The sequence below is a fragment of the Camelus dromedarius genome, chromosome X, assembly GCF_036321535.1.
Source record: "Camelus dromedarius isolate mCamDro1 chromosome X, mCamDro1.pat, whole genome shotgun sequence".
Classification (NCBI taxonomy): domain Eukaryota; kingdom Metazoa; phylum Chordata; class Mammalia; order Artiodactyla; family Camelidae; genus Camelus; species Camelus dromedarius.
Window position 1 is genome coordinate 98652028 of NC_087472.1, and position 12897 is coordinate 98664924.

A 12897-nucleotide genomic window follows, 5' to 3' on the forward strand; every position below is an offset into this window, starting at 1 on the left:
TTAGGCAACTGTCCTCGTAAAATCATAATATGGATAATATACAATGTTTATACTTCTTTCTAGTGAAAATGTTTATGGCCATATAAGAAATTATTCATTGCACATTCTTTTCAAACAAAAGCATCACATTTATGGAAAGGTTACTAATGGTTCAGAAATTCCAAACAAATTAGAAGCTAATAAGAAAAACAAAGAAGTTAATTAGGAAATCCGGAAGGCCTTACTATTTCTCAGGTTGGTACTGCTGAGCCTGAGGGGCAGTCTATGAATAGTGGCCTTGCTAACATCACTGCTCACTTCTGGAACAAGAGGTGCCAAGTGGGGAGCAGTGAGCACATGAGAGGAAATAAGACCTAAAGACAATGAGACACAGGATCTGGTAGTGTCTGAGGTAGTTTTCTTTTGTCTCTGTAATTGTTTTCCTGGTATAGAAATAATTTGTGTCCTACAGTTTCATAGGTTGGAAGAAGAAATTAATTCAACCACTTTCTTAGATAAGGCAAAAATATCAAAGAATGTATTTTTTTTCCTTAGCATCGTCTTAGGCCTTAAACAAAGGTTTTCAGTGATATAAAAAGATATCTCATTGATCCCTTCAAAACAGAATGGTCTTAAAATGTATTTCAGAAACAATTAGAAATAGGTATTAATGCTAAAAATGAGAGGAAAGAATAAATTTTCACTATATATAGCAAAATAAACTTTCTCTATAAATAATACTTTTGTGCATTTTAAATGATCTTACTGTACAACATGATACATACAGTGATCTGTAAACCTTCAAGTACAGACTGATTTGGCAAAGCCATATAAAATTGCAAGAAAGATGTGGTGTGAAAAACAGCAGGATGTAGGTTAAAAATAGATAAGCAAACCATAACTTGAAAATAAACAGTAAAGCTACCAAGTGTGATTCATCTCTGAGTCTTCTCCTCTGGGAAAGTCTTGTTTCATTCAAGACAGTATTTAAAATGGGAGGAAAAAAGGATTTTGTTAGCCTTAGATTTTATTTTATGCAAGAAATGTAAGGAGCTGGTTTTTGAAAATAAATGTTATCTAAATGGAAGCTCCATGAAACTGCAGCTTTTGTGATTTGTAAACATTTCCCCTAACACCCTAATGCTAATGCACTAAACATTCAAAAAGTTTTCAATGATATTAAAAAATCTCATTGATGTCTTCAAAGTAAAATATGAAATAAATTTCCTATAAATAAAATTGTATATAGCAATTTGAAGTATCAAGGCCAGAAAGAGAAAGTGGAATCCTTGTTTAGCATTTTAAGAGAAACACCAAAGTACAAATAAATGTTTATATATGCCACATTCTGAAGAATCACCTCCTCAAAATTCTTTAGAATTAGACAGCATTCAACAAAGATGTAGCATGACAAAGGAACATGATAAAAAAGAAACAAGGGCTTTGTTATCACAACAAAAATAGATTCAAATTATAGTTTTCATAGTAGTGAATAGCTTCAGACAAATTACTTAATGTCTCATATGTAAAATGAGGATAATGATACCTGCTCTGTGAGAATTCAGTGAGTTGATACATGTAGAGCATCTAGTTCAGTATGGAACTAAATTGAAGAATTTTGCCTATTTCTTTCTCTTTCTCCCACTTTGACATAAAAATTGCAATAAACTCATCATATTGCTGTGCATGCAAGTTCTCCCCAAAATGGAATAAAAAATTTAATGCAAAAAAATTTGTCACTGTTTTTTAAAAATTAAGCCAGTTGTTTAGCATCAAAATAACCATACTTAACTGACAGATTTTTTCTTTCTTCAACTAAAAAATTATATTGTATTGTATACTAAAGGAATACACTAAGGTAAAAGATCCAATGCTTGGCAATATTTGATTGCAGTGGCCATTTTAAACCTTCTAAATTAAAGTAAATCTACCATAACAAATCAAAACATTAAAAAATTTTGGTAAACATTTCTATGGAACTTTATACAATTAAGTACTTAAGTTCTAAGTTCTTCAAAAGCAAACAAAAATTTAAAAGACAAGATATATTCTTATGTTATATAAAGAAAGCATAAAAACAGATTAGTTTTGCTCTAGAACTTCATATTAACTAAATTTAATTAGAGAGGAAGTAGGGAGTTAAATCATGATTCTACAAGTCACTTGTTAGTGTTTATCCTTTGAAATTATGTAAAGGGAAAATAAGATGAATCTATTCCTCATATGGCTTTGGAGAACAAGGTCAATGTTAGTGCATAGAAGAGAACTTCAAATTCTGTAGGTCTTACATGCTTATTCTAACACGAAAATAAAAATAGGGGTTAAGGTTCAAGGTTACCTAGGGCTAGAGACAGAGCTGAAACTCAACTCTTTTTCAGCCCTCTGCTCTTTTATACTATTTCACGATGCATTTTGGCAGGGATTCACAACAGCAGTCATGGAGAACACTGCTCTTTTGGCTTTTCTAGCATTGATTAATATGTTTTGTTTCCTGTGTAGTTTGTTGGACACACTGAAACAAGAGGGCATGTGGAGTGTTGTCTTGTGCTCTTGCTGCTACCTAGAAAACATTTTTTCTTTGAAAGGAATAAAATATAACTTAAATACACATCCACTAACAATCTCTAATAAAAGTCTGGGTTACTTGTCAGGAAAACAAACAGCCTAAACATTTCACCTGGCATAGCTGTAGATAAAATCCTATTACATTTAAATTGATTTTGGAACCTTCTGAAATTTATATTAGCCAAGGAGCAGTTAAGATATTCATACAATACATGGCAGAGGAAGAAGCAAAGTCAAGTTCCCCAAAATAGAAGTAGCACTCATCATTTACCTTTCTTCTTTTCCAACACCTCTAAAAGATTAAGAATCTATGAAAAGTGGAAGTTAACTTTATACAAAACTATCCTGAAATACAAATCCTGAAAAGTCACAGAAAAATTTCTTCAAAGAGTTCACTTACCTTACAACCAACCCATGCATTCCAGTTTTCATGAATTCTAAGTAAAAACACTGAACTGTTACTAGTGAGATCACATATATCCTATTTTTTCACAAACTTTGTCTTACCCTACCTAATCTCTCAGCATTTGATCATCTCCTTTTTTTCCCTAAAACTCTTTACTCCCATCTTAAATGCTCTCACCACACACCCAAAAGGGTAATTACGTGAGGTGAAAGATGTATCAACTAATCTTATTGTGGGAATCATTTTGCAATGTGTATTGAAATCACCATGTTGTATACCTTAAACTTATGCAATGTTATATGTCACTTCTATCTTAATAAAGTTGGGAAAAAATAAAACAATACTCAAATCTCAAAAAAAAAAAAAAACCAAAAAAACCAAACCAACAGCCCACCCTCACACACAAATACACAAACAAAACAACAATAAAAACCTCTTTACTCTCTTTGCTTCCATGACACCACTCTTAACTAATCCAACCCTACTGAGTCTCTGAATAGGCCTTCTTATTTTTTCAATAAGCTGAACTTCTAATCAACCTTCAGTTGGTGGTGGTCTGCAGAGGTCACTCCTTATTCCAGTTCTCCTCATCATTCACTCAAAACAAATTTATTGAGTACCCACTATAGGCCAGGAACTCTTCTACATAATTGTGATAGCAGTGAACCAAGAAGATGAAAATCCCTGCTCACTTGAAGCATACATCACATACAGAGTAGTCAGACAGAAACAATAATAATACATAAGTACATTATATAGTGTTAGAAGGGTTTAAGGGTCATGGGAAACAAATAAAGCAGGTTAAGAGGAATCCATTATAAAGATCTCCTTAGACCTCCACATTAATATGTGCAAGACTATTCCCAAATCTCTACTGACCATATGCCTTTTCTAAGCAGCAATATTGTGAAGACCTTTTCACAGTCTATCATGGCCAACACTCAATACTTGTCTTCCACCATAACCTGTTCCTCCTATTTTGATAATGGCATAACCATCCACTAGGTCAGCCAAGTCAGAGACTTCTTATTCATCCCAGATGTCTCTGGTTTCCTTAATCTCTACCTCTATCTCTAACATTCATCTATCCTCACTGCTGCTTCTCTAAATAAAGATCTCAGTAAATAGCAATGGAGAGAAACAACTCTGTAGTCAGATTCCTGGAATGAATCCTGGCTCCATCACTTACATCTTATTTGGTTTTGAACTGAACTTGTTACTTTTCCTATTGTAAAATGAAGACAACCCTCCTAGGGTTGTTTTGATTAAATGAGTATGGCTGGCAGCATCTGAATCACCAACAGTAGCAGCAGCAGGATTCCAGTGGCACCACTCCACAGTGGCAGGTTCAATATCCATGGGTTCAACCGACCTCCAATTGAAAATATTTGGAAAAAAATTCCAGAGAGTTCAAAAAAGTAAAATTTGAATTTGCTGCCTATTGGCAATTATTTACATAGTATTTACAATGAATTAGGTATTATAAATAATCTACAGATGACTTAAAGTATAAAGGAGGATGTGAATAGGTTATATGCAAATACCATTTCATTCTATATAAAAGATTGTGGTATCTGAGGTGGTCCTGGTGGATACTAAGGGACAAATATTCCTAAAATAACCTCTTAACTGGTTTCCCTTCTTCCAGCCTTATTCTTCGGTAATCTTTCCCAACACTACAGCCCAACTATTCTTCAAAATTCAAAGGTTTGAACACAACAATAACTTTAAACAGCTCCCCACTGCCTTCAGCATAAATGCCTTAGCATGGCAAAGAATTCTTTTTCTCCTTCTTTCTTTCTTTTAAAACAAGCTGTTAACGTACAATCATTATAGGCAAGCCAGCCTGGAGCTGAACTTCCCTGCAGAAAAACCTTCAAAATATAAACTTCAGTTTCTTTTTTCAATTTAAAGTCTCAGAAGAAGACTTTAAAGTTATCACAAAGTTGTCTTTTTTTTTTTCCCTTCCAAGTATACATTTCATTTTTATGGTCAAAATGTTAAGTGGCCTTTGATTTAATTATCACCATGGTATGACAAAGCATAAAATAAGCATTGTGAGAAACTTTGCAGCAGTGGAAGCCAAACACATGATTTAAATTATTCCTTCAGGCTTTTTGTCACATTTTCTCTTCAAAACACCATTGATTGACTTCATGGACTGCTATGAACGCGTAGATGCACTCATGTACGTTTGTAAATGAATTGGCATTTACTAAGAGCATCTTACTAGATGATAAAAATAATGTCACCATAAAAATTATAATACAATAAAATCTAAGAAACTATTATATAGTGTTCTAGAAGCCATTATGTGTTTTTATAAACAGCCATATCTGCCATTAAGAAGTAAAAATATTCTCGGGGGGAGGGTATAGCTCAAGTGGTAAAGCACATACTTACCATGCATGAGGTCCTGGGTTCAATCCCCAGTACCTCCTCTAAAAATAAATAAATAAACCTAATTACCTACCCCCTCAACAAAAAATAAAAGAAGTTAAAATATTCTCTAATCATTCTATTTATTTATTTAACAAGTACTAGGATAAAAGCAAATTAATGAAATTTGACAAATATAAATATCAGGGCTGAGCAAATTTATAATTACAGGACAGCTGATAGGTATTAGAAGATATAACTAAAATGAAATATGTTTTCTTTAAGTTTTCTGATTACTGAGAAGCCTCCTGAAACAAGTGTATTATATTACTTAAGGATAAGCCATATTTTAAGTATATTTACTTACTGACCATTATATAACTTGTAGAATTTATAAATTTAAACTGCAATTACTTTATATAATTCATAAATGTGGTTTAGACAATTATGAGAATTTTAATGATGTCATAATATAAAAGAAACAGGTTGTTCACCAATGAATTACCAAAAAGCTAATAATATACAGCTTACTGTTCAGATCTGGATTTAGTATTATCATGTTATATGTTATTACTAATTTGTATAAAATTAGACAATATAGAATTAAGTAAAATTACCTTAAATTTACCTCAGACATATAAATACTTTATTTTTAATATAAGGTCTCATACTTTTAAAAAGTCAAAATACAGCTGACCCTTGAATGAGACTGTTAGGGTTGCCAACTCCACACAGATGAAAATCCACATGTAACTTTATAATCAGTCCTCCAAGGTATTTTATTACTTTGGGTGCTATTTTAAAGGGGATTGTTTCTCTACTTTCTTTTTCTGTTGATTCATCATTAGTGTAAAGAAATGCCACTGATTTTTGAACGTTAATCTTGTAACCTGCTACCACGCTGAATTCTTCAATCAGCTTAGTAGTTTTTGTGTGGACCTTTTAGGGTCTTCTATATATAGTAACATGTCATTGGCATATAGTGAGACTTTTACCTCTTCTTTTCCAATTTGGATCCCTTTTATTTCTCTCTCTTGCTGTGGCTAGGACTTCCAAGACTATGTTGAATAGGAGTGGTGATAGTGGGCAGCCTTGTCTTGTCCCAGATTTTAGTGGGAAGCTTTTGAGTTTTTCACCATTGAGCACTATGCTGGCTGTAGGTTTGTCATACATAGCTTTTATTATGTTGATATGTTCCCTCTACGCCCACTTTGGTGAGAGTTTTTATCATAAATGGGTGTTGAATTTTATCAAATGCTTTTTCTGCATCGATTGAGATGATCATGTGGTTTTGTCCTTTCTCTTGTTGATGTGATGTATTACATTGATTGATTTGCGTATGTTGAACCAGCCTTGTGTCCCTGGGATGAACCCCACTTGGTCATGATGTATAATCTTTTTTATGTGTTGTTGGATTCTATTTGCTAATATTTTGGTGAGAATTTTGGCGTCTATGTTCATCAGTGATATTGGCCTATAATTCTCTTTTTTGGTAGTGTCTTTGCTTGGTTTTGGTATCAGGGTGATGGTGGCTTCACAGAATGAGTTTGGGAGTATTCCCTCCTTTTCAATCTTCTGGAAGAGTTTGAGAAGGACTGGTATAAGCTCTTCTTTGTACATTTGGTAGAATTCCCTGGCATATCCACAGATTAAACCAACTGATGATGATCATATAGTATTGTAGTGTGTATTTACTGAAAAAAATTCAAACCCATGTTGTTCAAGGGTCAACTGCATATATATGTATATGTATGTAAATCCTACTGACATTGATTCAAGAAAGAATTCTAGTAAAATTGTACACTAGCAGAGTTTCTATGAGAGACAAAGTGTATTTTGAAATCTGATTATTTAAGTATTATAACAGTGCCTGCCCCTCTCAAAAAATTCTCCAAAATGAAAGTTTATTTAGTTTTTTAAATAGTTGCAATGTTTTACCATTAAAATGTTTAACCACATATACAACTTTAATCTAACATTTTTCATTTTATATTATGAAAACATCATTTTATGTGTTTCAAAACAAAATTAACTGAACTAGCAAAAAAGGACCAAAACCACGTTTACAATATCCAAAACTGACTGTGCAATGTGAATAATAATAAAGAATGAACAAAAGCAGGGGTAATGAGACAAGCAATGCATGCTACGAAAGTGTCAGTGTCCAACTACCCATTTAAAACAGTGAATAGAATCCTGATGGTCACTTTCTTAAATACAACCAATTAATGAAAAAAACACAGAAAATCAGGAGACAAGGCAGTATTACAAATCTTATTATAACTGCCAAAAATGATTTTGCTTATAAAGTGGCAAAGGTATTTTTAAATTGTCAGGGAGTAATTATTGATTGGCTAAACTTAGTTGGGTACAAAATTTTGCAAACAATTAGTATCTATTTGATGACACACCTATATTGTGGTAAATCATGAGACATCTGTTATTTAATATTCCTCTACTTGTTCAACCTTTTCACAAGAAAACATGAAACAATGTTATATTAAAACTGGTATCTGAGGAGGATAACCTATGAAACATGTGGAAGATTTTACCTGTCCAACCAGGCAAGCAGACTCTTGGCTGCTCCAATCAGATCCACAACCGAAGTCAGAAAATCATTTGGCAATTTTCGGCTGGTTCTCCCATCATAATGGCCACTCCTTCTCCTCCCTGTTATAAAATTCTGTAGATTTTTGGCAGATGCATTCAGCTTGTGAGAAAGGGTTTTTAGATTTTCTGTTTCCAAGCCATAATTCTGAATTATAAAGAAAGAACAAACATACTTAAAGTCAATATTTTATTCATTCATGAAAATATTTACTGAGTACTTTACTATACTTGACTATATGTATAAGCAATGAAACAACTATTAAGAGGGACACATAAATAAGATAGGATTCCTAGCCTAGCAGAACACATAATCAAATGAGGATTTAGGGAAACATCAGCTAAACAAAATGAACATGCAAAGAAAGGGCACTGTATCTTGGAACTATGCCGCCCAAGAGCAAAGAAAGGGCACTGTATCTTGGAACTATGCCGCCCAAGACAGAAAGATTATAAGGACTCATAAGCATTTTTTAAAAAAACCCAAACCTAAGTTCATTTACTTGTGAAATTCATTATCAACAATTATTTTTCAGTATCTATTCTATTAGCATATGCATAATCATGAGTATAGGTACTAGAAAAATTCTGCTTCCTCTAAATGAGCAAAGTAAGCAAAACCCAGCAATAAAATGAAACAGCAAAAGATAAATCATATGCAAGATAACTTTTCTTCTGTGTCTCCTCCACAATGACTCACATAAGAAGTTTGCTTTATAAAATGGTATACCTGGAAAACCTCTACATCTTCAGGGGAACCAATAGACTTTCTCTCTTTTATAATACAAATTATAAAACTAAACTTATTTTTAATTTTGTCATGGTTGCATTAGCTTACAGTCAAATATGAAGCACATCTAAAGCAATCACAATGGCTTTTTGATAAGTATTATTTGTTTTCTTCTTTCCCTTGGTCTCATTTTTCAATTTCTAGTAGTATTTATTATTTTACCCTAAATATTTCATCTATAAATTATTACAGAAAAGAGTTATATCAGTAAATATAAACTTTTTTTTACCATATTATATAGGAAAATATTGTAAGACCGCCTCACACAAACTTTAGGGAAAGACTTTATAAGTTACAATTAAATTTTACAATTAATAATTATGAGTTGTAAAACAATTCTGAGAAAGACTGGTTAACCAGATCACAGGATGACCTTAATCAAACTACTAAGCAGCATGTACGGTACTGTCATCTGTAAAGTTAAAAGTATTATTCACTTATAGAAAATCATAAAATTCAAAGTATGTTAGATAGCTTCTGAGGCCCAAACAAATTCTGTTCGATTTACCCTGCTTTTACAGTTAAGTAAAGTGAGACACAGGGAAATTTTTTGGCTTTGCGTAAAGAGCTCAGAGCTTAGAGTAGACAGAGTTCAGAATGGGACTCTGTGAGGCCACCAGTGAAGGAATGCCTCTACCACAACTCCTTAGCATCAATAGTCTACTCCTGTTCAAGTAGGGTGGTGAGAAAAAATGAACCAAAATGGAAGATTAAATACTGGCGAGGTGAAAAAGGGAAGCAAATGGCACAATGAATGTAGCTATATTGTTGAGTCAACAACCACAAGGTACCTAGTTTATGTATAATTTAGGTTTACTTTTTCAACGGTAATTTAAGAAAGAACTTAGAGGAGAAAAAAGGAGGGACCAGAGAAGGATTTGGACGCATAAATATTAAATACCAAGTTATGTATGTTCCCACTAAAGATTTAATAGTGATAAAAATCTGATTATTCTTTGCTGAAAATTCAAATTTTTGTTAAAAGAACTTTGTTTTGGAGCCATGGATTTGTTTTGAAAAAAAAAAAACCAGTATATTATATATATTCACTGCTAAATTTGAATTACAATAGTCTCTCAAGTTAAGAGGTTTGGTTTACACAAATGAAACAGTCTATTCAAATTCTATTGCATCTGAGCATGGACTACTTGTGAAACATTCATGAGATTTTATCCAGCATGCCCCTATATTAAAAAAGAAATCCTCTTATAAGAGATACTCTCTAAGGACTAGATAAGAACAACTTATAATTACGTCAACTAAACTTAAATGATACTTCTGAAGTGCTTGAAACTATTTTCATGTTTTCCCTATGTTAAAGCATTTTCCCTTAAGTACAACAGTCTGCATTTTTCATTTTTGTGTATTAATGATTTTAATGAGAAAACATTTGTTTACAAACTATAATGATTTCTTAGAGAAGCTCAAATTATAACAGTTTATATTAGAGAGGAACCTAATCGATCAACCTGGTAACATAACTTGCACTCTGTAGCCATTACCCCCATAAAAGATTCATTTAAATTATCTCTTTATATATTAGCATCTCAAATATTTCATTAGAAAAGGTAAAAATGATTTAAAAAGAATACAGATCTTCTTATAAATAAAAATCTGAAGTCAAAGTAAAAACACTTTGAAGCTTTCACACTTGATAATATTAAAAAAATTTTTAAATACAACTCAAGAATTAGAGAAGAGAAAAATCTGTGCAAAACCTGGAAAGATGCCTTGAGAAGGTCTCCTAACTTGGAATCCTACTAAAGAAATAACCTATATGGAGGAAATCCAGGTGAAAAATGAGGACGCCAGAGGAATCCAGTGGCGAGAAGAGACAAAAGATGCATAGTAGAGGATGGGGAAGGAAATTCTTAATACTTATTTTAGTTAACACAAAATGTGACTACTTAAACCAATAATTCAAAAGCATTTTAAAAAAAATTCTAAAAAGTATAAAAATAGGCTGGAAGCTTATCTGTATATTAGCACCTATGTGGTACTATTTTAACAAAAGAGATGGATTAGTTGATCTCGCAAGTTAATTCTTATGACAGCTCTCAATTCTAAGTAGCTCAAAATCAATTACGGACAACACAGATACTTTCTTGCTATTTCCTTCATGAAAGTGGATGGTTTGTTGTGACTTGCAGTCACCAGTAAATCACACTCCCTTGCCTACCATGTGAAGAAGCAAGAAGTAAATGAAGCACCCCTTTGCTTTGGGCCAGAGGTATGCAGATGAGAACTGCTTTGACTTTTTATAAACTGCAGGTTTATTCACTACAGATTTGCTTTTTACTGGATATGTATGGGACAACTAGGCATTACTATTGGTATAGAAAGAACTACAACAAGTAAACAAAAGCTTGGACATGAAGTGTACTTAGCTATTTTCTTTGCCCTAGGTGTTACCTTCTTGGCCAATAACATTTCTGCCAGGAAGCAGATGTGACTCCACACTGATTCAATATAGCCAGTCTAGTCTTAGGGAATTGTGGCTAAGTTCATACTGTTCTTCTCTCAATTATATGCATGCAAAAGCACATGAAAGAATGAAACGAAGGAATACATTTAACATTTTAGAAAATCAAGTTGGCTATATCCTTACTAGTGGCAAATTCTCACTAAACATCTAACTGAAAATATTCAGTATTGGCACCACATATTTTACAATGTCAATGCTACTTTATTTAGAGCTCTTAATGTGAATGCATCATGTAGCAGGTGTTTAGGTTTTATAATATTTTGCTTTATAAATATGAGTGAGTCCTAAAAGGACTGCTTTAATGACTTTTTCAGAATTGAATTATTTTGAGATGAATGAACCAAGCAATTATGCTGCAAAGAAACAAATCCTAGCAATTGCAGACATCAAATTTTTCATGCAAAATACCTATTACATGAAAAGTACATGAAGAATGAAATGAAAACTGTTCTTATCCTGTCATAAATGATTCACTTGTACTTCTCAATAAAAGGTGTATTGTCAGAACATAAATTAAAGACTATACATTAAATTATATATATTTTATTTATGCTTTACTATTTCAGTGAATACAATGAGCTCTCTACTGAAGCACACCAAATGATAGCATAACAGCTCCAAAGAGTTAATACAACTCTAAACTATGAACAGCTTATTTCTTTCTAGGATAGCATGGTATAAACGATATGGTTGGTGCTTAATAAATGCATGAATGAACAAGTTACTAAATAAACCTTTGATTTTCATCATCTGGTGTAACATTTATTTCCCATCAGGACTAATTTTAAGACAAGGCAGATGAAACTATTCCATGGCTTAAAAGAAACAAAGGAATTTGGTACTTTTTCTGTGTCTTCCTTATCCTAGGAACAGAAACTTCAGAGTCAGAGGCTGTATAGGCAACAGAAAAAAATACAGTTCTCTGGAGAAAGGCAGAGAACTTCATTCAGTAATATAACATTAATTTAACAACCCCTATATGCTAATAAGCACTGGGCAGAAAGCATATCGAGGACTGAAAAACCTAAGCAAAGAATAATAATGTGATACAAAGTATAAGTTGCCATTCCTCCCATTACTTCACATTCTGCAGCAGCCGAATCAAAATCCTCATTTTTCTCTGAACACCCCATACTCTTTCACAATTCTGTCTTTACACGTATTTCTACTGCCTAGATAAGTTTTCTCCAACTTTTTGTCTGGCAGACATCTACTAATCTTGCAAGTCCCAAAGCAAATCCCACCTACACTTCCTGGATCCCTGTAGTGTTCATCATCTCCTTCTGCACTCCCCTGGGATTTTCTTTAAATCTATTATTATCTTTTAATGACTGCTGTCTTCTTTACTAGACTGTATAATATGCTATGAGCATAGACTATGCCTTTTTCATCTTTGTATTCCTTGCGGTAGGACTGCATGAGCATGAATGTATATATTTGTTAAAAGAATAAATGAATACAAAAGAACACAGTAATGCCATTTCCAGCAACATGGATGCATCTGGAGATTGTCATTCTAAATGAAGTAAGCCAGAAAGAGAAAGAAAAATGCCATATGATATCACTCATGTGGAATCTTAAAAAAAGGACACAAATGAACTTCTCTACAAAATGAAAGAGACTCACAGACACAGAGAACAAAATTATGGTTACCAGGGGGTAAAGGCTGTGGCAAGGGATAAATTG

General features: G+C 32.9%; 1 protein-coding gene and 1 non-coding gene across 6 annotated transcripts in view; one reads left to right on the forward strand and one right to left on the reverse strand.

Annotated features, from left to right (window-relative positions):
- CNKSR2 (connector enhancer of kinase suppressor of Ras 2) overlaps positions 1-12897 on the reverse strand; it is a 242303-nt gene that overhangs the window by 180739 nt on the left and 48667 nt on the right. For all 5 annotated transcript variants that reach the window (XM_031445722.2, XM_031445723.2, XM_031445725.2 and 2 more), the window contains exon 3: positions 7882-8084. In XM_031445722.2, coding sequence (XP_031301582.1) covers positions 7882-8084 — 203 coding nt within the window. The remainder of the gene's footprint in view (positions 1-7881; positions 8085-12897) is intronic.
- Positions 5318-5391, forward strand: TRNAG-ACC (transfer RNA glycine (anticodon ACC)). Its single transcript has one exon. It is a non-coding gene; the product is annotated as a tRNA-Gly (tRNA).